The sequence below is a fragment of the Suricata suricatta genome, chromosome 7 (assembly GCF_006229205.1).
Source record: "Suricata suricatta isolate VVHF042 chromosome 7, meerkat_22Aug2017_6uvM2_HiC, whole genome shotgun sequence".
Lineage (NCBI taxonomy): Eukaryota > Metazoa > Chordata > Mammalia > Carnivora > Herpestidae > Suricata > Suricata suricatta.
Genome location: NC_043706.1, coordinates 3,753,873 through 3,780,566, shown reverse-complemented (window position 1 = coordinate 3,780,566; position 26,694 = coordinate 3,753,873). Strand labels below are relative to the sequence as shown.

Below are 26,694 nucleotides of genomic sequence, written 5' to 3'. Positions count from 1 at the left end.
TTTAACAGAGCACCTACTGGAACTAGAAGGGAAGCAGCAAGAGCACCCCAAACCCAGCAGAAGAAAAGAAATAATAAAGATCAGGGCAGAAATAAACAATATAGAATCCAAAAGAACAGTCGAGCAGATCAATGAAACCAAGAGTTGGTTCTTTGAAAAAATAAACAAAATCGATAAACCTCTAGCCAGGCTCCTCAGATTCAAACAGAGGTATAATTCTGATATTTTTCTCTTCACCATTGTGAACTAACACTTTATTTCTAGTAGTGTTTCATTTTTTTTCTGGTACCAGCATAGTTGTTTCAGGTTTCTTTTGGTTAATATTTGCTTGGGATACCTCTCTCTATCCTTTAACTGCATCCGTGCTATGTCCTCATGTTTATTGTGTGTCTTTGTTTGTAGTAGGCTGCGATTTCCTTTATTACTAAGCTTGACAATTTTTGATACTTATTTGGAATATTTCATCCATATTGGTTTCACATAATAACTGATATACTTGTAATTGTCTTTATCTGTTCACTATTTATTTTCTTTTTGACCTCCTCTTTCACTTTCCACTTTTTCTTTCTTCTGGATTCATCTGTTTTATTTTGTTTTTCCTTCTCTGACATTTTTTCACTGTTGTTTACAAGCATTGAAGATATTATAGCATGTCCTTTTTACTCAAGCTTATTATGAATTATACTTTTACTCTTTTCTCTATAACACCAGAAGCTTAGAACATTTGTAAGATTTTAATATTTTAACATTTCTGTGTATCTCCCTCTTTGCATTATTGCATCCTGTATTTTAATTCCTTAATGCAATTTGTTTTGATATGCATTTCAACTCACAAGGTAGTCTCTACCGTTTTGCAAATCAATAGTCTATAAAATTACACACATATTTACCCTCTTTAACTGCTCCTAAGTCCTTCTGGCATAAGCAGGTTTCAATAGGGATAATTTCTTTTTACCTGAAAATTTTCTTTTAGTATCTCTTTTAGTGAAGATCCACTGGTGACAATTTCTCTGTTTGTCTGAAAATATTTTTATTTTGCTTTGACTTTCGAAGAGTATTTCCACAGGGCATAAAATTCTAGGTTGACATTTATTTGTTTTTTGGCACTTTGTAGAGCTCATATGGCTTCTACTGAAACCAGATGTCAGGCTGACTACTGTACTGCTTGAAGGTAACATGCCTTTTCTCTCTAGTTCCTTTTAAGACTTTTTTCTTTGTCTTTGTTTTTTGGCATTCTTACTATATATTATAATTTTCATTTCACATGGTTGAAATTCACAGAGCTCTGTGTGTGTGTAGTTTACTGTCTTTCATTAGTTTCATATTATTTGGGGCTGTTTTCTCATAGAATATGGCTTATATCACATTTTACCTCTCCTTTCCTTCTGAGACTCAAGTACAGATTTGTTAGCCTTTATACTTCATTCCACATTTCTGTTTATTCTCTATTCTTTTTTTTATTTCAATGTGGACATTTCTTTTGATATGCCTTCCTATTTCTTCTCCTCCTCTTGTCTTCTCTTGTGGCTAGTTTGTCATTAAACATATCTATTAAGATTTTAATTGCAGACATTTTCTTTTTTAGCTTTAGGAACTTCCATTTGGTTGTTTTTATCAATTCCAATGCTGGTCAAACTCCTTATCCTTTCATCTCTTTTCTTGAGCTTTTCCCCTGGTTTCTTGGGTATATTAATCATAACTATTGCGAAGTTTTTCTTACTGATAACTTCAATATCTGTATCAGTTGTAGGACTATTTCTGATGCATGTTATAGTTATAGATCACATGGCCCTATTCCTTGTCATGCCTAGTAATTTTTTATTAAATGCTGGACATTGTGAATACGAGCTATAGGGACTCTAAGAATATGTCATACTTGGAGAGAAAAGATTCATCCTTTCCTTTAATAGATTTGGAGGGGAGGGAATGGATCACAAATCTAACAAGGGAATGAACTAAGATGAGGTTAGGTCTCAATTTTGCTAAGATTCAGTTTACCTCTGGTCCCCACCCTAGGTATTGGACTCGGTATTGTTAAACAGAGAGTTCAGTATATTCAGTCAGCTCCCTCCAGGCTTTGGTAGATCTTGTCACCTTAGTACAGGTAGTTTAGGAAATTCTGCCACTTGTCTCCTCAAACTTCAGAATTCAACAAATATCTCAAGGAGAGAAATGGACTTTATGTTTAAGTTCTCTTAATTTCCAGTGCTGTCGCTCCAGCCCATGCAACTGGAATGCTTGGCTAATTTCTCTATCTAGAGTGGCAGCCTGGTCCCAGGGCCCAACCTGGATTATCAGCCATTTGCCGATTGGCAGGTGGCCCCAAGGAAAAAGTCGCAGGAATAGTCCGCTCACCTCAGAGGCACCAGCGTCTTGTATCTTTGGTCTTATTGGCTGCTGTCTTTTAGTTAATACTTTGAGGTGTGTTTATTTTGTTAAGATCTTTTTAAAGTAATCTCTACACCCTACTTAGGGGTCCAACCTACAACCCCGAGATCAAGAGTTGCACACTCTACCGACTAAGCCAGCCAGGCGTCCCTACTTGTGGTACTTTATTTAGCCTTGTCATATTTTTCCCACCTGGAATGTCAGTCATCCCCTGCTGCTCAGTCATATGTGGAAGCTGAACAGCTTTCTCAAATTTTGCTTTGCAGTTGGAACATGTTAGGTGCATAGAAACTTAGAAAACTATATCTTCTAGTGAATTAAAGTAATTTTTAAAAATTCTTATCTCTAGTAATGCATCTTGACTTAAAGTCTAATTTGGCTGGTCTGTTTTCCTTTATTTTGGTTTTAATCTATTATATTTTGGGTTCTTTTTAATTTTAATCTAGTTTAAGCTAATTTGGAAGATATAGTCCTTTTATGTTTTATGTTTTTCTGATACATTTGACTTAAACTGATCATCATTCTCTTTTTCCCATCAATTTTATGTTCCTTTTTAAACTTCATTCTTTATTTCTTTTTCATTGTTTTTAAAATATTCCCTTTACACTTTTATTATCATCCAATAGTTACCCTAGGGATTAAAATATATATTCTTGACTTATTTTAGTTTAATGTAAATTAATATATTTGCAAATTCCCATTAATGAAAGCATCTTAGAACACATATTCATTTATGCCTTTTTATCTGTTGTGCTATTTATTGTTGTGCATTTTAATTTACATATTTTGATATTCTAATGATATTATCTTCATTTTGTGAGTTCAGTAATTATCAGATTTATTCTATATTTTTCTCTTTATGTCTCTTTATTTGTTCCTGTATTTCTTTTTATTTTTAATGTTTATTTATCTCTGAGAGAGAGACAGAGTATGAGCAGGGGAGGGGCAGAGAGAGAAGAAGACACAGAATCTGAAGCAGGATCCAGGCTCTGAGACGTTAGCACAGAGCCCAACACGGGGCCCGAACTCACAGACCATGAGATCATGACCTGAGCTAAAGTCAGACAATTAACCGACTGAGCCACTGAGGCTCCCCTTGTTCCTATATTTCTATGCTTAATCTGTGATTATTTTTCTTCTGTCCAAAGAATTCCCATTTAATAAGTTTTCAATGGGTGTTTATTGCTGATGAATTCTCATAATTTGCCTGAAAATATTTTTATATGACCGTAATTCTTGAGGAAACTTTTTGATGAATGTAGATTTCTACTTAACAGTGATTTTTTTTTCATTTTTTTTTACATATTCGAGATTGGCTTCTACCTTTCACGGTGTCCGTTGAGAAGGCAGCTGCCAGTCTTATCATTTCTTCTTTGAAAGCAACGTGCCTTTTGCATTTGGCTGTTTTTAAGAGATCTCTCTCCTCCCTCCCTGCCTTTCTAGTTGGGTGATTTTACTATGACAAGTCCAGGAGCAGTTTTCTTTATGTTTATCCTATGATACATTTGGTAACTATGACATCGCTGATGGCTGTGTTCTCCTTTCAGACACTGAAGTCTTTAGTATGCTGTGGCTATGGGAAAGGATGTGGCCTATTTTTACTAACAGAGGTGATTTGATCCGTAGTTGGAGAGATAAACAGACTGCTCCGTGTCAGGAATCCTGAATGCCTTGACAATTCCTCTGAAAACCAGGTCTCATCCATAGGATGGAGCCGTTCTTCTGAGGCGAGAGGGGCCGGGGGAGGAACGTGTTATGCTCTCGTCCTCCTGCCATTCGGAGGTGTCTGGTATGGGGAATGAAAACAACCTTGACGTTGCTCTGACGCAGGAAAGTTTTCTAGACAACAATCTGCTCTAAACTCACTCGTTCCTGAGCTGCAACAGTCTGTGGTAAAAAGCATTTGGGAGGTTTAAATATTCACTGAGGTAGACTTTGAGTTTTATCGATTTCGTATTTTGACATACTATGATTTAATAGAGCCCAAATAAGATTTTGACATGGAGAGAAATTCAAGGTACACAATCCACCCAGTGAAAAATTACTAAAAGGGGGGCACCTGGGTGGCTCAGTCAGTTAAACATCCAACTTCGGCTCAAGTCATGATCTCACAGCTTATGAGTTCGAGCCCCACATCAGGCTCTGTGCTGACAGTGCAGAGCCTAGAACCTATCTCTCTCTGTGCCCTCCCTCCCTTGCTCACACTCTCTCTCCCTCTCAAAAATACATAACCATTTTTTAAATTTTTAATAAAAAATAAAATTAAATTAAAAAGGCAGAACAGTAAAGGGAGCAAAAGATCTTGCTGGACAGATCTGGATTAAAACCCTAAGTAAAATCCCAAACCAGTGCTGAGATCTTAGGCTGACAAGTATCGGACCCTCAGTTCCCTTAGTTATTAAATAAGTATTTTTACTAACTTGGGGGTTGTCATGAAGATTCATAATGTATATACGTGTATACACCAACAAAGGCAATGTAGCAACTAACCTTTATATGGTCTTCGCTCAGGCGCTCTTCTGAGCATTTGACCTCTGTTAACTTATTTAATCGTCTCATAACCCTGTGAGGTAAGCATTCTCTAATTGCCCCCGGTGTGTAGGTGTGAAACAGGGACAGGCAGGGGAAGCAATTTGCTTGAGCAAAGTGTTCATGGCGTTATTGAAAGCAAACCTTCCGACTTTAGAATCTGTGCTCTGAGTCACTGGGCAACACTTTGTCTACATAAGAGTTATAAACATTAATATATCATTAGGTACATAATCATGACTTCCGGCATATGTCTGAACTCCATTGATGCTTCTTCAGGAAGCATTTTGGCCTGCTTACCATGAACTCCAAAATAGTGGACATCTTAAAACACTCTTGAGAGCCTGAATACATGAAAGAGATGTTTGCAACCATACCTGGGAGCGATATCCATGCCATTTATAAGTAGCCCAGCCATACAGAAGCTTCCTGTGGAAGCAGTGAGTATCAGGAAAATGACGGTGCTGTAGAAGCTGAAACTCAGGTACATCAGGCACAGACCGAAGAAGGGAGGCAGGAGAAGCCCTGGGGAGCGAGGCGGATGACACAGTTAGGGCGTCTCGAAGGTGGTGGGAAGTAACTCCAAGTGCTGGACATCCTGGCTGTTCCTTACCTAGTGTGTTGAAGAGTTTCCGGATGGTATTTAAGCGGAGAATGTTCCTGGACAGGAAGAAGTCTGAAGTGTGACCAGCGAGGATGCCAAAGCTCCAGGCAAACAAATAGGGGAGGGCCGACAGCAGCCCGTTCTGAGGAGGAAATGTTTTTGTGAGGGCGGGGGTGGGAGAGAGAGCCGTCCCCACACTGAACGCTGGGACCACCTTACGAGAACCCATCACCATGCAACCCCAGAATTCCGATTTGAGGCCACACCGCCCAAAAGAAAGAGGAAAATAGTTTTGAGGTCAAAACAGTTGTCACAGGGTGCCTGGGGGGCTCAGTCAGTTGAGTGTCTGACCCTTGATTTAGGCTCAGGTCATGAACCCAGGGTTGTGGGATCGAGTCCCTCGTTGTGCTCTGCGCGAAGCGTGGAGCCTTTCTGGGATTCTCTCTCTCCCTCTGCCCTTCTCTCCCACTTGTGTGCTCTTTCTCTCTCTCTCTCCCTTTAAGATAAATAAATAAGTAAATATGTAAATAGTCATCACAGTATGTCTAGTTTTCTATTTTTAGTATCATGGGAACTGAAAGTTCTGGATAATAGACATGAAGACTACACTTGGAATGGAGAAAGCTGACTCTGGGGAGAAACAGTGAAGATAACAATGACAAACATTCTTCGGGTGCTTATTTGGGACGCTGCTATTAATCCTATCAACCCCTCTATGGTCTCGTAGAGGCAACACTGAATCAGAAAGAGCTTAAATGACCTCACTGTCACGTTGGCCCCTAGGCTGGGGTCCTGGACGTGCACTGCAGAATGCCACTCTGGGCATTCCATTTCTATAGGAGTCAGGTTTTCTGGTTACCATGGCATCAAACGTAAGTTCCAGGCATCAGTGATTCTCCGAATCAGACAAGCAGTGAGGGTGCCTATCCTTTCAAAGCAAGACCTGAGTCATGGGTTCTCAACCCAGGACTCACTGCCTTATCCCAGGAGACAGGTTGGGTGTGAGCTGGGCAGGGTGGCAGGGAAGGAGCAGTCCCTGTAGGGAACGATGATGCTGACCCTTCAGTATTACGTTAGGGCGTGAATGGCGGCAAGGCACTGCGGGAACAGGAGTGTGTTTTGTGGAGGCCAGAAACTGTGCCTCCGCCTTTTGTTCCAGGAAAGGTTGACACTAAAATTGGGAGCAGTGAGTCCCCAGGCGCAGAGCATTGGCCAGACAGTGTAGAGCGGCCAAGAGCCAGGGGTGGCGTCATGCGAAATTTCATCAAGTTAAAAGGAGAACAAAGGAATACTTACCTCTTTTATATTCACGTGAAGCTTGGAGTGGACAAACGTCGGCGTGTAGAAGAGCATGATGGTATTTGTCCAGTGAAAACCAAAAGAACCAACAACAATGGCCCAGAGTGGGAGAGACTTGATCATGGCCTTGATCGGCAGGGGCCGTGAACTTGAGCTGCTCTGGGAACAAACAAACAGACAGACGAACATGAACTGTTAGCACCTTAGGAGAAGCTGGCATGCAGTCTCTTCCGGCATGGGATCTGGGAGCTGGCACCGGGGCGGCTGTGTCCTACCTGCTCCTGATTGAGGGAAGACACAATGTAGTTCCGCTCGCTGACGCTTATGCACGGGTGGGTCTTGGGGTCGTCGTAGAACAGAAGGAACCAGAGAAGGCTTACGCCACAGCCACAGGCACCTACCAAAGCAGGACAGGTTAGAACTGAAATTACTTCTGTCCATAGGGTCCTTCCCACACTGGCAGTTTTCATTATCGGTCCTGGACCTCCTTTCTTCTTTACAACGTTACAACAAGGCTTGTTTTTGGTGACCCTCTCTGTATCTAAGGCTGCTGGATTTTGCAGAAAGGGCAGGAAGCCCTCTGGCCTCTCTGACTGAGCCTCTGTACCCCTCCGCTCATGAGAGGGGCCTCCCTGCTCGTAGACCCTCACCCCTGCCCCTCCCTGATGTGCTCCACCCTGAGAAGAGGGCACAGCCAAGTCCTCAAAGGGCTTGACAATCACCTGGCTTTGGGAGATTGGCTCTTGGCCACGCTCCGAGACACAGTCCAGGCCTGAGGGATTACACAGTCCTCCGTGACTTTGCCAAATGATTTGTTGTTTTCGAGTGTTTTGTACTAATGACTTCCATTAGGAATCCTCTGTTAGGACAGGGGGTGTTGTGCCCATCAGTCTGTCTTCCAGAAGTGCCTTCATTCTTTGACAAATAGTGATTAAATGCTCCTTATGTGTCCTTCACTATTCTAGGTCCTGGGGATGCGGCAGTGGGTGAAGCAGACAGAAATTTCTGTCTTGGTGCAGTTTAATTTCTAGTGGGTAAGAAAAGAGAGCATAGAAAGTAAAGAGGTAAAACGTGTTAAATGTCAGTGGCAAGAGCAGTGGGGAGACATTGCTGGGGAGGAGGTGAGGCGTGTCATGCTCCGTGGAGGCTGGAGCACGGATGTGGGGCAAGAACACTCCAGGGAGCGGGAGCAGAGAGCACCAAAGCCTTAGGATATAAGGCTAGGCTAGTGTGACTGGAGAGGAAGCGAGGGGAGGGGGGACATCTGGATAATGAGGATGACGGGTGATAGGATCAGACCACATGGAAACCTGGAGCCGTGGTAAGATCTCACACCTTTACAACACTGTTTCAGCAACATTAACACTGTTTACAGGGGCACCTGGGTGGCTCAGTCAGTTAAGCATCCCACTTGGGCTCAGGTCATGATCTCACGGTTCACGAGTTCAAGCCCTGCATCAGGCTCTGTGCTGACAGCTCAGAGCCTGGAGCCTGCTTCCGATTCTGTGTCTCCCTCTCTCTGCCCCTCTCCTGCCCATGCTCTGCCTCTCTCTCTCAAAAGTAAACAAACATTAAAAAAAATGTTACAGCATATTTACAATATACAATTCCCACCTCATTCTGTGGCCTGGGGACCTAATCCCAAGGTGAGACAGAAGTGGAGAGAAGCGAACAGCTAACACATGTGTGATACAGACATTTCTATATAACATTTTCAACACGCAGAAACTTCCTCTGGTGCTGTCAGCTCGTTTTCAAAATGAGAATATTGATGTGCAGAAAGGCCAGCTTGCTTGTGCGGGACGTGTGGCTGGTAAGTGGTCACTGACCCCTAGCATGAATTATGTTTGTAGGCAAGGACCACGGTCTTTGAGGAGTAGTCTGGGGCAGAGCTTCGAAGGACAAGGGTCCACGGCAAGGAGAAGAGCAAAAGTCTGCAGAAGACTGAGCAGGGGCCAGGCCGAGGCCCGCTGGACATGACTGAGGGCTCAGGTCTGATGTGGACCGAAGAACTTCCACTTGACTTATGGGCCTGGAGGTTTGGCCAGCTCTAACATTCGTGAGGCCCAGGGCAAAAGGCGACGTTTAGAAGTTGTAAATAAAGCTATTGATTGGTAATCCACTTGCATGTAACATGTCTTCTCATCCTGAGTTAACTGCTATAACTTCAGAGTGACCTGGAGAGAGACTTCTGATTTCTGATCCAGCACATAAGGAACTTGGAAGTCACCCCTCCCATCCTCATGGCCAGAAAAATGTTTAACAGACTAAAAGTCAACAGCTCTTCTTGGATCCCTTAGAGAACAGAGGTCATAAGGCAAGCTATTGCTCCCAAAATTGGAGAGACAGACAGGTGGCTACAGAGAATTACAACCCCCTGGAAGAGAGACCTGAGCATAAAACCGCAAGGGAGCCGGTATCAGGGGAGGAAAACCCATTAAAGGGTTAATTGTGATAGGCTGTGTGGACAAATTTAGGAGGCAAAAAATCTGGGGTGGGAAGGAGTTCTAGAGGGACCCTCACGCTTACTGTGAGTTTTACCTCCAGGAGACCGACCAGATTCACAGTGAAGATCAAAGAAAAATTCCTACCTCCTAACAGCAGGGGAAAGGGAGAGTAGCAGTTTGAATTATGTCTAGAACATTCTGTTCTTAGCAAAGCCTGTTGTCAAGGGAAACTTTTATGAGATCCTAACCAGCCTTAGGGATGGGAAGTACCTACCTCCAACCCCTCTGGCCTTCCCGTCTCACCTAACGGGTGGAAAACGGAGAAGACCAGAGGCATAGCTCACTGGAAGGTTGAGACTAATCCTATGACTATAGAACACTCTATGCCCCACACATCTTACCACCCCTCAGTAGGTTCCCCTTATGTAAATAGGAATACAAATAGAAAAACTGCATGTCTCCAAATTTATTTAAGGAGCCTATAAAAACACAAAAACAAAGAGGAAATTGTAGCCTCTGAAACTGAACAGCTACTGCAAACAGTAAGCAACACCTAACTTCTAGCCAAGCCAGATAAACATAAAATCTCACAGCAAGGGGAGCCTGGGTGGCTCAATCGATTGAGCATCCGACTCTTGATTTCAGCTCAGTCGTGATCTCACGGTTTGTGGGATCGATCCCCGTGTGGGATTGATCCCTGCTTGGGATTCTCTCTCCATCTCTCTCTGCCCCTCTCCCACTCTCTCTCTCTCTCTCTGTATCAAAGAAATGTGACTGAGTAGGAGATGGCACTCTAGATCACGTGTAGGGTGTTAATATAAACAGTAGAGTCATCATATCATCTTTCTGGAATCTGAAAAATGATCTATTCTGGTCATCCTCTTCTCCAAGAATTTCATATAAGGATACGAATCTGTACATTATAGAATTGTGGAGGTTAGGTCCAGGAACACATGTATAGTTCTGCTTGGAATGTGAAATTAATGAAGAGATTCATGATTTTTAATATAATTAATTTTATATAAATTATTACATATAAGTCAGGTTTTTAAATTTTTTTTCAATTCTGAATAATGACTGGGATTTTATAGACACTCACCAAAAATATAAAAGACCATGGGCCAGCCCAGGGATCGGCAGATGAACCCAGTCACGAGCAGAACAATGAAGGACCCCAGCAGGACTCCTGATCAGAAAGCACAAAGAACACGCCTAAGGAGCATGGGCATTTGAACATAGAGATAATGTAGCATCATGGTAGCAATGAACGATTTCCAGTGAAATACATTTGTAGAGCAAAACACTGGGCAGAAGAAATGAATAAAATATTTGCTTCTCTCTCTCTCTCTGTTGAGATAAAGAAGTCTCTTCTTCATTCCAACCAGTTTCCACATCTCTAAAGGCAAACTTTAAAGCCCTGGACAGTTCAAAACCCACATCCCTCACAGCTCCAGAAGAACCAGGTACAGTGAGATGGCAGAGGCACTCGAACCTTCTAGGTAAAGGTCATTACCTGATAGACTCAGGGACGTAAGTCGGCCTCGTTCCAACGGAGGAGCCCACTTGACCCATATTGTGTGCTGTGCTATAAATGCCGTCCCCTGAAATTATAAGGATTAGGACATCTGATCTCTGATGCTTTCTGTGGATTTAAACCTTGTTCACTTGCTGCATTATCTTGGTACCTGGGAGACGCCCTGGGCGGCCCGGCATGCGATGATCCACGTTTCTCCGCCTTCAGCGGCCATCGGCAGGATCAGGCTAAATAGGGAGCTGAGGAATAAGGCAGAGCCAAATATTTTCCTGACGGAGTATTTTTCAGACAAGTATCCCGCAGGAATCTGGATGATGAGAATGCCATAGAAGATGGAACTGAAGATGATGCCCTGGGTTTTAGGACTCCAGTTGTACACGGGGTTCTGGGGGGAAACAAAAGAGGAGACGCGTGAAGGCATTCTGCATCCTGGTGAGGGACTGACAGTCCGGGTGCGGGGACACTGGTCTGCGGGCTTCCTCAGGGTAGAGGAGCCCCTCTCTGCCTCATTCTCTATCGTGGGACCTTTGCTACTCCTTTATAACGTCATTTCCTATGTGTGCTGACATTTCACATTGGTCTCTTCAAGTCTAATGACAAGTCCCTGCTCCATCTTTACCGTCGGTACAGTGTAGACACTTAATACTTATTCCTGGAACGCTGCTACTCTGCATGTCAAGTCTTCTGTGGAACACTACGCTTCTTCTTCGCACAATCGTTAATTGCCTCTTGCCTTCTGTCTTCCTTCGACTCCTCCGTTAACTTACCCTCATTCCCCAAACAGACATTTCCCCAGATATATACTACTCCTGGGGAGAAAAACAGTCGTCAATCAAATCGTGAAGAGAAGGTGTCAAGCTGAACTATGAAGATCGTTAGATGAAACAGTGAAGGAAGATGGCCAACTCTCTTTTTGTGCTTGGTTCTCTCCTTTTCTAGAATGTTCTGTCTTGTTCTTCCAAAATCCTCCCCTGAGTCCTGTCCATCTGCTTGTATTCACTGCTCTACTGCCTGAGCCATCTCTGCTCTTAACTCCTGTGCCTACAGCCCTGCAGTGTTCCACCCATAAATAGAATTGCCCTCCTAGGTTTTAGGTGCATTTTGTAATTGTAGGTTACAATTCAGATCTGCTCTGTGGAAACAATTTTCTGGTGAGTTTTCATGGTTGGGAATAATGACATGCTGTATTCTCTCTCTCTCTCTCTCTCTCTCTGTCTGTCTCTCTCTCCCTTTCTCTCTTTTTCCCATCTAGTACCTTTGTATGACGTGAAGAGAATTCCTTTTGTGCGACTTTGATGTGAAATAGATCAGTCTCCCTGGATTATAGCAGGATCTTTGAGAGGGCCTCTTTTGTTAGAGTGAAGGATTCAGCATTTGGCCCCTGTGAGTACCCATTTCTCTACACTATGGTTTTCTCAATATTTAAACCAAAGCAATGGAATACTACAAATGTTTCAGAAGATCATTCAAGAAAAAAATTAGACAAAAAGATTGTAACACATTTTTGAAAGACAAACAATGCAATAAACTGTATACTTAATCTTTGGCACAAAGTGTACAACTCAATACATGTTTAATCATGTTCACACTCGCAAAACCATCACTGTAGTCAAGGCAATGAATGTATGTATTCTTCACCTCCAAAAGTTTCCTCAGTTATTTTTGTAACTCCTCCGCCCTGTTCTCCCACCACTGACCTTCTGCCTGTCACTATGGTGTAGTTTTTATTTTCTATAAATTCGGCATACTGATTTTGAGTTTCATTCATTTATTTTTATCATTCATTTACTTTTAGTGCTAAGTAGTACTCTGTTTTATGACTGTACTATAGTTTGTGCATTCATTCATCTTTATTCATTCATTTTTATTGTTTGCAGTTTGGGGCTATTACAAACAAAGCTACTGTAAGCATTTGTGTAGAAGTCTCTGTATGGACATATGCTTTCATTTCTCTTCAGCAGATGCCTGGCATGGGATGGGGGGATCATATGGTAGGTGTATGCTTAACGGAAGTGATTATACCATTTTACATCCTCCCCAGAGATGTTAGAGGCGTCCAGTCCCTCCACATTCTTGCTGACACTTGGTATGTGTGATCTTTATCATTTTAGCCATTTAAATTGGTGTGTAGTAATAAACCTTTATGGATTTAATTTGCGTGTCCCTAATGACTAATGATGCAGAATATTGTTTCATGAGCATTTGCCATCCATCCCTGTATCTTCCTTGGTGAAAAGACTGTTCACATTTTCCTCATCATTTTGTTGGACTTCATTTCATTTTTATTGAATTTGATAGAATTCCTTTATTAGATAGAATTTGGAGACATATATCCCTGTCTCTGGTCTTTTTATTCTGTCAACAGTTCTTTTGAATGGAAAAGAATGGAATGGAGTGGAATGGACTAGAATGGAATGGAATCCAATTTTATGTCTTTCCTTTTGTGGATCATGAAAAAATCAGGAGTTTATATCTGTGTGAGTCTATTTCCTAACTCTCTGTTCTGTTTCATTGACCATCCTTTGAGAGCTATACTACACTGTTTTGACTACTATAGCTTTAACACAAGTCTTAAAATCAAGTGGGTGGTGTTAGTCCTACAAATACTGACTTTCCAACAAACATTCAAAGACAATTCAGTGGAAATGAAAGAGTCTTTTCAACAAATGATGTTAGAACAGTTGTGTACCCATATGTAAAAAAGAACACAATGTATATAAAAGTTAAGTCTAAATGAATCCTATATTTAAACATAAACCTGAAATTATAAAACTTCTAGAAGAAAACATAGCAAAAAAAAGTGGTTTTTTGCCTTGGGCTATGCAAAGATTTCTTAGACATAAAAATGAAAACATTATCCACAGAAGAAATTTCAATAAAAGTTCTTTCTGCAGAAGGAAATGAAATAGCTCTATATTTAAAAAGGAAGAGCATCAGAAAAAAATAAATGAAGGGATAAAATATTTTATTTTGGAGGCTCCTGGGTGGCTCAGTCAGTTGAGCATCTGACTCCTGATTTTGGCTCCGGTCATGATCCCAGGGTTGTTGAACCCCACCCTGCATCAGGCTCTGTGCTGAGCTTGGAGACTGCTTAGGATTCTCTCTCTCTCCCTCTGCCTCTCTCTCTCTCTCTAAATGTAAGTAAAGAAAAAGAATATTTCATTTTGAATTGATCTAAAAGATAACTATTTGTTTAAAGCAGTAATGTAATCATGTTTTTATTGCATGTGTTTGGTGAAATTAATAACAGCTCTTTCCCAAGAGATGGGAGAGCAAAATTAGGAATATTGTGTTATAAGGAACCTGCAATGCGCATGAAGCAGTTTAGTATTATTTGACGGTGGATTTAGATGATTAAAAATGTCTATCATTAATGCTGGGGAACTACTAAAACAGGTTTCTTTTGGGGGTGCCTGGGTGGCTCAGTTGGTTAAGCATCTTGACTCCTCATTTTGACTCAGGTCATCATCTCACAGTTCAGGAGTTTGAGCCCCACGTTGGGTTCTCACTGATATTTCAGTTTTTATTGGTTTTTGTTTACCAATCCCTCCTTGGGATTCTCTCTCTTCCTTTTTCTCTGCTCTCCCCTGCTTGCTCTCACTCATAATATATAAACTTAAAAAAATTAAATAAAGCAGGTGTTTTTTTAAAGTATAAATGATACAAGAAAAGAAGAAATAAAATTGAATCATGTAAAATAATCAAACCTAGAGAAGGCAAAACAGAGAATTAAAAAAGGAAACAAAGAAGAGATGTAACAAATAGAAAACAGGTACCAATTTTATATTTGTCTCTTTCTCATTTCAGTTCTAACAGTTTTCGCCTTCTGTATTTTGTTGCTCTGTTTTTAGGGACACGCATGTTCAGTATTCTTACATCTATTTGAAGAATTGACTCCTTTATCATTAGGTAATACCCCTTTATCTCTGATAATCTTCCTTGCTATAGATTCTGCTTTGTCTGAAATTCATATGGCTACTTAAATTTACTATTGATTAGTGTTTTTGTGGTTGGATAATGTTTACATCTTTCTTTATCCTTTTACTTTTAATCTTTCTGAGTCTTTGTATTTAAGACGAGTTTCTTGTGGACTCAATATCTTAGGAACTTTATTTCTTATCAGTATCTGATCATTTCTCTTTTAACTGGTATGTGTAGACCATTCTTAATTACAATGATTATTGATATAGTTGGATTAAAATCTACCATTTTTTAACATTTATTGTATGACCAGCCTGCTGGCAATAAATTACCTTGGTTTTTATTTACCTGAAATAGTCCTTATTCTCTTTCACTTTGGGGGTAATTTCATCGGATATAGAATTCTATTTTGGCAGATTCATTTTTCTTTCAACACATTAAAGATTTTTTCTTTTCTCTTCTTGTTTGATATGGTTTCTGATAAGAAGTCTTCTATAATTCATATCTTTGTTCTGTAGGTCAGATATTTTTCTCTCTGGCTTTATGCAGGATGTTCTCTTTGTCTTGGTTTTCTGCAATTTAAATATGTCTAGTTGGTTTTTCTTGTAGTTCGTTATTTGCCCTTTTCGGTATTTATCCTGTTTTGTGTTCTCTGAGCTTCTTGGACTTGTGATTTGGTGCCTGCCAGTGATTTTGGAAAGTTCTCAGCCATGAGCTTGTCAAATATTACCTCTTGAGATTCTTTCTATCTGCCCCTCCCCCACTCAGGTGTGTTCCCCTCTCTCTCTCTCAAAATAAATAATAAAAACATTAAGGAAAACAAGTGTTACTTCTTGCCACTCTCTGTTTTCCTTTTGGTATTCTAGCCCCTCATATGTTATACACATCCTGGTATTACCCACAATTCTGGGATATTCTATTGAGCTTCCCTCCCAACCCCTCCATGCTCTCATTTCAGCTTTGGAAGTTTCTTCTGACCCATATTCAAGTTCACTGATTATTTCTTCAGCTGTGTTGAGACTACTTATGAGCTTGTCAAGACATTCTTTTTTTTAATGTTTTTATTTATTTTTGAGAGAGAGAGAAAGAGAGAGAGAGAGAGACAGCGTGAGCAGGGGAGGGTCAGAGAGAGAAGGAGTTACAGGATTTGAAGACAGGCTCCAGGCTCTGAGCTGTCAGCACAGAGCCCAACGCGGGGCTCAAACCTATGAACTGTGAGATGATGACCTGAGCCGAAGTTGGACACTTAACCGACTGAGCCACTCAGGCACCCCTTATTTAAAAAAATTTTTTTAAATGTTTTTATTTAGTCAAGACATTCTTTACTTCTACTACAGTTGCCTTGATTTCTATTATTTCTTTTTAATTCTTCCTTATAGTTTCCACCTCTGCTGACATTACCTATATGGCAACTTTTTCCAGTAGAGCTCTTAATATATTAATTAGCGTCAGTTTAAATCCCGTCTGGGAATGCCTACATATGTGTCATACCTAAGCCTGGTTCTGATGATGATGCCAAAAAAATTACGGTGTGGTACATTGCATATAACATGGTACTTTTTAATGTAAAAAAATGGTGACAATAAGAAAATATGTTCACGTTTGCCTATGCATTCATAAAAAAAGATAGGAAGAGTCTAGTGAAAAAACATTCTCCCCCTTCATTTCCATTTTTTCCGTGAACTATATCTTCTGACACCTAACAACTCATGACCTTATTACCTTCCAGAGATGAAATTAGTGGAACATGTAAATATACTGCATATTCAGAAGCTTTACAAAAACTGTATCTTGAACTCCACTTGGGTTGAAAATGCTTTCTTTTTTTTTGCTGGTCCAAACTTCTTAATTCTAGACTCCCTAATGCTTGTTTTTATTCTTCTTCACGTGGAAGCAAACAAACACACCGAACCCCTTTACAAATACCGAGGACCGCTGTAATTGTGGTACATGTTTAGTTAGGTTATTATCAGCAAGGTAGATGACAACTTAAACTTCTTTTTCTAATTATTAATGTCCCATCAGTTATGATAACACTCAATCTCCACACAACTTAATTAGACGATAGGATTTTAAACTTATGACTATGGCCAATATCTTTCATATACCTTTATGATGTCCAGGTTCTTCTCCGTGGAGGTGTTGGGCACACCTTGTGGGTCCGTGCCGTTCACCATGACTACCATCGTGAGGCTCAGACACATGCGCTGTGACATTACAATGCTGTTACAGGCGTGCAAGAGGAGAGACAGTCCATAGCGGAAGGAACAAAAACTTGAAACTAAGGAGTAAAACAGAGAGTGTTCATTGTTAACATAGGTGAGGAAAAACATGAGGTAACTTTAGGAAGGGCACTCAGAAATTGGGAGCTGTATATGTTATAATATAATTGTAATTATATATAATATGATTATATATTATATATTATGTATTGTATTATATCATATTGTATTATATCATATTATATTATATTATAAAGAAATCATGATATCACCGGAAGCTGTGTGAATGAAATAAGAATCCTGTGCCTCCCTAAAATATAATCCCAACAAGAGTGTCCTAGAAAATTAAACCAGATACTTTGGCTTATTTCCATTTTATAGAGAGCACTTACAAATACTCTGGGTTAGTCTTGGAAGGAAGTCCCCCCCAAGAATAGCGAAGACTTTCTCTCAAGGAAACTGGTTCATTCTCTAAAGTTGTATGACTAGTTGTATGAGAAACTCAAATATGCACTTTGCAGAGAAAAATTGCATTTTAAAATTGCATTAAAAACTTGCTTATTGAGGTCATTTTAGGCTACAGTAATCAGTGTAGAATAAATACACTATGCAATTCAGCAGAGGCAAATAGTCTTTTTCAACAAATGACATTTTCCAACAGAAATAACAATATACATCTACAAAAAGACATGCCAAAATGTTTATGGCAGCTTGTTCAAAGCAGCTGAATGTTTGGAATGGATGAACATACCGAGTTATAGTAATACAATGGAAATACTCAGAAATAAAAAGGAAGGAAATGCATACTCAGCAATCTGGATGAATTGCAACAAAAATATGCTCAGTTTCAGAATCTACAGACACCCCAGAGGGCGTACTAGCGAGATCTATTCTTATGAATTTCAAAAACAGGCAAGATTAATTTGTGTGGCTAGATATTAAAATAGCAATTTCCTCTAGGTGAAGAGAACCAGAAAGAAACCTGATGGGATTTTGAAGTAATGTAATGTTCTAAGTGTTGTTCACAAAAGTATCCATTTGTCAAAACTCATCTAACGGTACACAAGAGACCTGTGATTTTCTCGTGTGTGTTCTACTTCATTGAGTCTTAGGGACTGAGCATCCATGGTTATATATCAGATTGACATAGATCCCAAAGTACATTGGTTGGCCAGCCCCAAAGAAAAGAAGAGAGAACCTAATCTTTACAAACCAATGGAGTGTAATTTGGTGTCTCTTTAATTACATCTTTTAATTGCCTGCGGCTGGTAGAGAAAGGAATTAGGCAGCGCCTGGGTGGTTCAGTCGGTTGAGCGCGCTGGACTTCAGCTCAGGTCATGATCTTGCCTTTCGTGGCGTCGAGCCTCGCGTCGGGCTCTGTGTTGACAGCTCGGAGCTTGGAGCCTGCTTCGGATGCTGTGTCTTCTTCTCCCTGTCCCTCCCGGCCTTACACTCTGTCTCTCAAAAATGAATAGACATTTTAACAAATTTTTCAAAAAAGAAAGGAATTAGACTTTCAAAGATTGATATTGTATCCAGTCAGCTAGCCAAGAGTCACTGTTGTTTCCAAAAACACATCTGCTAATTTGGGGAGGTTTTCTATGTGGGGAATACGCACATACTGATGATATTACCGGTTCCTTTGCTATCCTCGAGTCTTTGGTTTCCTGTTTTCCTTGGGTCAGAACCACCAGTGAAATGTTGACTGTGCTTAGGCTCCCGGGTCTTCATACTCCTGTTTCCGACTCACATGGAGTAGATCTAACGTTTCCACAGTTCAGATAATGCTCCCTGGAGGTTTTGCTGTTGATGTGATTTACTGAGCGTGCTCCTTTCCTATTGCTATGTAAAAAAAAGTCTGCAAACCTAATGGCGAAAAACAACACCCATTTATTAACGCGATTCCGCAGTTGAGAAGTTTTAGCCGAGAGCCGGCACAGTACGGTTAGGTTCTGTGGTCACGGCCTCAACGGCTGAAGTCAGGGATCAGCCAGCCTGAGCTCTCAGCTGGAGGCTCTAAGCAAGGACCTGTTTCCATTCTCGCTCAGGCTATTGTAAGAATTCAGTTGCCCAGGGGTGCGGTACTGAGGTCGCCGTCTCCCGATGGCTGTCAGCTGGGAGACACGTGCAGTTCCAGAAGGTCCTTCAACTGACTTGTCACACGGTGTCCTCCAGCTCCACAACCAGCCAGGAAGAGTCTGTCTTACACTGATTCCTGTCATACTTGGCCTCTCCCTAGCTCCTTGGTCTCTGACCTCTAAACCCAAATCTAAGGGCTGGGCAACTTCCTGGATAATTTCCCTACTTTAAGATCAGCTCATTGGGCCCATATTTAAATCTGCTAAACCCCTTCAGGTGGCACCTCGCCGTAGTATTTGCTTAAATGACTGGCGGAAGGTGCGTACACACCAGGGCCAGACTCTTAGGGGTAGTCTTAGATTTCTAGCCACCATGGTCCACCCTCTGGTCCTTAAAGGTTCATGTTCATCCCCCATGCAAGCCACTTTCACCCCCTTTCACGGTTCCTTAAAAGTCTCATCTCATAATACAACATCGACTCAAGTCCACCGCCTCCTCAGAATCTCATGAGCTCAACATCACAGACCTCATCATCGAAATGAGTTTAAACCCACGTGATTGAGGGCCCTGGCAAAAACCCTCTCCCCCCGTCCGGGGCACAACATTTCTGTATCTGTGAACTTAGGGAACAGGGAGGCAAGTTACACGTCCCCAGACCCCTGGCACACGACCTGCGGCAGACACTGAGGAGTCGCTACAGATGTTTCAGTTTCGGAAGCGGGAGAGAGAGGGTAAAAGGGCATGGCTGACTCCGGGCTGTTCTGAAGCTCAGCGAAACAAATGTTGGATTTGCTGCTACGTTAGAAAAAAAAAAGGCACTAATGCCTAGAAAATTAGTTTTCTGCACTGATCTCCCTTTGTAAACAGATAAAACTATTAGATGAAATATATTCAAAATTAAATACGTCCTTAAAAGTATGTCTGATCTGCCAGGAAAAAAGAAATATTCAGGCCAAGGGTTTAGTGAAGACGGACTCCTCAAGGCAGCGGGAAGAAAACCACTCAGTCATCAGCCAGTCCTTCCTCTGGCACAGCCTAAAACTGACTGTCGGGGGGCCATCTGAAAAATGTCTCCCACCACACGTGTATGTGCACACCCTGACAATGGTTGCTCCAAAGCTTTCTAAACCTTTCTTTAAAATCAAAAGGAAAGGGGCGCCTGGGTGGCTTAGTCGGTTAGTGATTCAGGTCATGATCTCACAGTCCGTAAGTTCAAGCCCCGCATCTGGCTGACAGCTCAGAGCCTGGAGTCTGCTTCAGATTCTGTGTTTCCCTCTCTCTCTCTGCCCCTTTCCTGCTCACACTCTGTCTCTCTCTCAAAAATAAATAAACATTAAAAAATTTTTAAAAATAAAGTAAAAAAGAAAGCAAATGGACCTGGAAAATGAATAGAACCACTAGGGGGAAAACGCCCCGTGAGAACAAGGCGGAAGCAGTCCTCACCGGGGGCAAAAGGAGGGCGTCCCATCAGGGTCTGTCAGGGGGCCCTTTGCAGTTTATGCAGTTGTCCAGAAAGAACGTGAATTACTTCTAAATAAGTCTCAAGTTAAAAACAAACCACAAGGAAGTTCTAAAGTCCTCAGGACGTGCAGTAGGAGGCTGCATGTCCAGCTCGTGGACAGTGAGAGCAAAAGGTACAGCCCTGAGGAGATTCACCAGAAGAGAAGAGAAAATTCAAGGTTGTGGGAAATTAACAGAGGGACACACCCCAAGCACACAACAAATCATTTGGCAAAGTCACGGAGGACTGTGTAATCCCTCAGGCCTGGACTGTGTCTCGGAGCGTGGCCAAGAGCATAAGGGCAGAATCAGTGACAGATGCATGTCCGTTTGTATGTTTGTTGTGCTTTTACTTTTATATGTTTTAGACATTCATATGTAAATTTGAATATCCATTAAATGGACAATAGAAAAATGACTCAAATCACAAGGAACACATATAATACAAGAAGAAATTTGAAATATATAGACCCCTCATCCTTACATAAATTATTTGTTGCCCACCCCCAACTTCCGGGATTGTGTTCCCTGTGACATACACTACACTACCTTACACAACGCTAAGACCTTAGTGCTAATTTTTTCTTGTCCTTCCTCTGCCCCGCTCACAATAAGCAGTTTGTCTACAAAGTTTTCAGTCAATATCCACGTGTTGACATCCAAGGATGTAGTGACTCAAGAACATTCATCCTGTCTTGCGTCCATTCATGGCTCTGTCTCTTTCTCCTTGAGATGAAGCAAAAATAGTTTACCTCTTTTGGATCTTCGCCACCACATGGTTAAGTGGACAAGTATATAAGAATTGAAATAAAAAATATGAATGGTTTTTATTTAGGGTTTTTCTTTTTTTTAGTTTATTGCTTTATTTTGAAGGAGAGAGAGAGAGAAAAGTAGGCAGAGAGGGAGAGAGCACCCCGAGCAGGCTCCGCACCATGAGTGCTCACAGCCCGATGTGGGGCTCAAACTCACGAACCCGTGATATCACGACCTGAGCCGAAAGGAAGAGTCAGCCACTCAGGTGCCCCTAGGGATTTTCTAAGGAAAACTATTGCAGGACTAACTTTTTCACCTCTTTTCCTGAACATTTCTAAGACCCTTTATGTGTTTTTTATGGGAAAATGCGCTCACCTAGAACCTAAGATGTGGTGTAAGGAGGAGAAAGCGTAGCCAGTGGGACAGAGAATAATCTCTACCTTTCCTAGGAGGGAACTGGTTATCCATCTGCACAGAGGCTTTCCAGTGTCTTCTCTTCGCGCTGAAGGCTTTGGTCTGCAGTGCAAGGGTAAAGCATTTGGTGTCAGCATAACCCCGGGGAGAAGTGACCAGAGCCATCTGCGACTCCCTCCTGACTGAAAACACGCCTGCGCGGGAAACTTGCTTCACGCACCCAAACCCATTTAACCCAATCACGTGTTTCCTTTGGGCATTGTACTTTTACGCTTTTCTGGTAAAAATAGATTAAAATCTATAACCCTCTGGAAACTATTTTTTAAAAGATATAGATTAATTTAATATAAATTAGTTAAGATATAGATTATTTTTTAAAATATAGATTAAAAATCTGTAACTCCCTGAAAACTATTTTTTAAAATAATAAAAGTCCTGCTGACCCATAATTCTATGTCCAGTGAAAATATTCCTCAAAAGTGAACCAAACAGGCAAAAACTGAGGGAATTCACTGGCAGTAGACCTGCCTGCCATGGATGTTAAAAGACGTCTTATGACTGCATTTTTACAGCAAAAAAATAAAGATGTTTTTCAGGCAGGAAGAGATTGCTAAAGGTCAGAAATGGGAAAGTACAAAAAAGAACGTTGGGAAAGGAAACCATAAAGGTAAAATAAATTATTTTTTCTTATATCTTAATAGAGCCGAAAGGAAACTCTCTGTCTGGAAATTTTGCCTTCTCACAGAGAGACGGGTCATCTCGCCCACGACATCCCCCGCAGCTCAGGCCACACTTACCGCCCGCAGACCCTGGTCCTGTGCCGTCTACGACTTGAGATTTGGCCACATCACCTTAGATGACCAGATGCGTGAAACACAAATTCCTAAGGTTGGATTTGCAAACGAGTTTTGAATGAACAGTTGGTCAACCACCATTATCATACTCTGTAATGTCTTCTAGGCTGCTGTTTATGTCAAAATACACACACACACACAAACTTACCCACACACCACACTCATGCTATACAAACACACGTGGGCTCTGCACCCACATACCACCACACGTACGAACACATCACAACACACACACACAAACTCCGCACACCATACACATCACAAACACAGTTACGCGCACCTGCCGCGGTGCGCGCCACCGACACCCCGCACCACTCACAAATCCCAAGCACCAGGCAGCACACAACACATGCTTCTCTTTCCTCTGTCGGCACAGCTGCTCACCTCACAGTAATCCCTAGAAATAGGCTCTTTTTACTTTCCCTTGGGAAAAATCTGCGGAAATAGAGTTTCCCCCCAAATTTCCGCAGTCTTCTAAGCGCCCTTGATAGGATCTTTAGGAGAGAAGCCCCACCACCACCACCATCGCTCTGAGGAACTGTTAATTTTAGTTAATGAGTAGCAATTTAAGAGTAAGACTGACCTGATTCAGGACAGAAAAGCAAGCAGTTAAAACCTTAATCTTTAACTTTGCTTTCACCTATCCATGCATCTTCAGGGGAGGAGTGTGAGTGTTAATTTCCAGTGGACTAGACATCTGGAGATCTGCCATCAAATTCATGACTGTAGCAGACAACATCGCTAGTCCCCTCCTGCCAGGAGGGGACAACCAGCTGGCTGAGAAGTGCTCCCAGCATAGATGACGTCTATTGAGGATGGCTCTGGGTACGCGGGACTATTCCCACAGGAACGCTGTGGCTTTTCGGTGTCCCATAAATGCCCCATTCGTTTTTTGCCACCCTGCCTTCCTTTTCCTTCTCTCTGACCAGCTTCTCTTCCCTTCCCTTTTCCTTCCCTTCCCTTCCCTTTTTTTTCCCTTCCCTTTTCTTCCTTCCCCTCTCTTTTGCAAAGGCCATATCTGTCTGACATTCAAGCTACTCCGAGAGAGACACCTTTTATTAAAGCATGTCCTCCAAAGGAAGTGACTTCCCCATGGCTTCTGCACTGGCCAGATTCTTTTGGTTCCACCACCTCTCCATAGATATACCCAAGAGTGCTTTTACCTTGGAATTTTGTGAAGGCGAACTATTGATCAGATAGGAACATCTAAGTCTTAAAATCAGGGCTTTAGCCGGACAGTTTCTCACATACATAACATTACTGTTTTAAAAGATGTGTTAGTATGCTTATAATAAATATAAAATGCTTAATATATGCTTGGCATGTAGCAGATACTCTACAAATTGAACCAGTTATTATCTCTCTAAAAAAGTGTTGAAAATTTTTTATGATTATTTTTGAGAGAGAGTATGAGCAGGGGAGGGGTAGAGAGAGAGGGAGACACAGAATCCGAAGGAGAAACACAGAATCTGTCAGTACAGAGCTTGATGCAGGGCTTAAACCAGGAGCCATGGAATCATGACCTGAGCTGAACTTGGACACTTAACCAAGGGAGCCACCCAGGCACCCCAGGAAGTGTTGAGAACTTTAACTTGCTTGCCCAGGAGGCTTTGATGTCTTATATATTCAGCTGGATTTTTTTTTTTTTTTTTGGTCAGAATTCCAGATTTGGGCTATTCCTGCATGTTTGTACGGTTGGAGGCCAAGGCTGGCAGTTTCTGGCATTTTCTGGCCATTTAGTGGTTGGAAGCCCCAGATCACCAGCTGTTCAATGTCCATGTTTTAAATAAACAGTGTTCCCATCTGCTGTCAATGTCTCCTATTTTGGTTACTGATTACCCGGAGGGAACGGTCCTTCCGTGTGCTGGGTCCAAAGCTTTATGTTGCTTTGTGATATGCTTTGAAATCACCTCTGGATTCTACATTTGGATTCTGTGCTTTTCTTATTAAGTTTTTTCAATTTAACATGACATTGGAATTTTCAAACACGTGAAAAAAGTAGAACAGTCTAATATAACCACATACCCATTAACTAGCTTCAATAATTATCAATATTTGGCCATTGGAGACATATATAGGTACATCTCCAGTGGTTGCTTTCTATAGTATTTTAAAGTAAATCTCAGATATTATGTTATTTCTCCATAAAAATACAGCATGGATATATAACTCATTGATGTGTTAAAAGGAAACATAACTAGCGCTCCATCAGTGCTTCTAGTAAACAATAATCCCTTAATATCATCAGATGGCCAGTCGTTATGAAAATGTTTCCAGTCGCTACAGAGTTGTCCTTTTATATACTTGATTTATTTAAATGAGGATCCAAAGAAGATGCGTTATGACTCTCACCTCTCTTTAATTTTGTGGCCATTCCTTCCTTCACTGTGTATTTGCTGTTACGTAAAAGCAACAAGAGCAAAATCATAACAAAACAAGGCCTTGTGCAGAGTGGCTTTCATAACCGATTTGGTTAATTCCTTCCTTTTTGTGTCATTTGATAAATTTCTTTACCCCTTATGTCCCCAAAACTGCCCATGTACGGAGAGGCTGGCTTAGATCCAGGACAAGAATAAGTTGTGGGGAGCTGGAGACTTCCCCGGGGGAGCAGCGTGGCTCACTTTGGGTGGTTGCTCAGGGGCTCAGATATCCTCAGCTTGATTTGTCCACTAATGAGGCTCTCAACCTCCATGGCCTTTGACGGTTGTTGGTAAATGCTGCATTGCCAAATGCTCTGTTATTTTATCGCAAGTTGCAAAACGGTGATTTTCCAATTCTAGCATGCCTTCCTCAGGTAGGAGCTGAATTAGGAGCGAATTAGGAAATTTGCCTAATCTAATATTTGGCTACCCTCAAATATGGATTTAATAGGAAAGTCAGGATGCAGTATAAAGTTGAAGAATAATAAGTTAGTGCCTTAGCAAAGATGACCAAGGAAAATTATGGCCTCATAGGTTTTACTGGATGTGGTTCAATCTGTCAGGTCCCTATTTTTTGATGCTTAAATTGTCCCTTCTTTGGCCAGTAGGAAGCTATTCAAGCTACTCTCCACTGTCCTTAAGATCTGACCTAGTTGTCTAGGATAGTCTCCTTGTTTTCTAACACACACACACACACACACACACACACACACACACACCATGAGATCATGACCTGAGGCAAAATCTGTAGTTGGGTGCTCAACCTACTGAGCCACCAAGGCACCCCAGAATCCATCCCATTTTTTGTTTCCATGCTTTTGTGCAAGTTGACCTCCAATGCGGGAAATCTTACCATAAAACTCTCTGTTTAGCTTCAGAATTCCTTGCAAAAGGAGATCCTTCCCTCCTCCCCCACCATGCTTTTCCACATGGGATCATAACTGTTCATGAGGTCTCCCTTCACAGACACTACATTCCCCTGCTCTTGTGCCTAAGACAATGCACTGGCAGCCATTATGTCCATCCTTCACACTGGACTGAAGAATACTGACTCTCATATCCCAAGGGCTTAGATTCAAGACCACAGCAAGATCTCAGTAATCGTTCTTGGATTTATTCAAATTTGACTTCTATTTTCTTGCCCTGACTCTTCATTCAGAACTGTGTCCATCGCATCACCTCTGTATGAAATGACTTGATGGCTGAACTGTCTACATGGTAAAGATCACCACAGGAAGCAACTAGAAAATGGCCCTGGCCTCTCTGTGCGTGCTCTGACCCAGTGATCCCTATAAATTACCATTTTACAAAAATATTGATCCATTTCATGTTGTGCACTTTATATGTGATGGAACTCTGAATTAGTTGGTTCCTGGAAGGAACATACAGCAGATTCACACTAGGTAATTTGAAGACAGTATTAAAAGAGACCATTTAGACAGCATTGGAAATGTAGTGAAGGCCAAGAAAAAGGCCTGAAGGCACAGGAGAAGAAAGAAGCAACCAGGATGCGTAGAGGACCTGGCAGCCAGGTGCTGTGAACAGTAGTGGAAGCATCAGCCGCCGGCAGACCCCACAGGGAGGGACCGTAGAGGCCTGTCCTCACTCTTTGGCCTCCATTGGAAACCCAGCAGAGGCAGTGTGGATATTAAATAGGTAGTCAGCATCCCGGGGCCTAAGTAGGATGAAGAGGGGAACACACAAAGGTGGGGGCATGTGGATAATATCCA

At 41.6% G+C, this 26,694-nt stretch overlaps 2 protein-coding genes and 1 long non-coding RNA gene across 3 annotated transcripts in view; 2 read left to right on the top strand and 1 right to left on the bottom strand.

Moving 5' to 3' along the window:
- Positions 1-22,712, bottom strand: part of SLC17A1 (solute carrier family 17 member 1) — a 29,399-nt gene extending 6,687 nt beyond the window's left edge. The window contains exons 1-11 of the mRNA XM_029944635.1: positions 22,693-22,712; positions 22,488-22,573; positions 21,717-21,792; positions 16,831-17,003; positions 10,953-11,186; positions 10,781-10,868; positions 10,367-10,453; positions 7,096-7,217; positions 6,818-6,979; positions 5,531-5,663; positions 5,295-5,442 (exon numbers count right to left, since the gene is read on the bottom strand). Coding sequence (XP_029800495.1) covers positions 5,295-5,442; positions 5,531-5,663; positions 6,818-6,979; positions 7,096-7,217; positions 10,367-10,453; positions 10,781-10,868; positions 10,953-11,186; positions 16,831-17,003; positions 21,717-21,744 — 1,175 coding nt within the window. The 5' untranslated portion in view covers positions 21,745-21,792; positions 22,488-22,573; positions 22,693-22,712. The remainder of the gene's footprint in view (positions 1-5,294; positions 5,443-5,530; positions 5,664-6,817; positions 6,980-7,095; positions 7,218-10,366; positions 10,454-10,780; positions 10,869-10,952; positions 11,187-16,830; positions 17,004-21,716; positions 21,793-22,487; positions 22,574-22,692) is intronic.
- The window catches only part of LOC115296182 (histone H2A type 1-C-like), a 185,542-nt gene that overhangs the window by 54,388 nt on the left and 104,460 nt on the right, over positions 1-26,694 (top strand). The window lies entirely within an intron of this gene.
- On the top strand, positions 22,985-24,351 carry LOC115296218. Its single transcript, XR_003910784.1, has 2 exons — positions 22,985-23,369; positions 24,203-24,351. It is a non-coding gene; the product is annotated as an uncharacterized LOC115296218 (long non-coding RNA).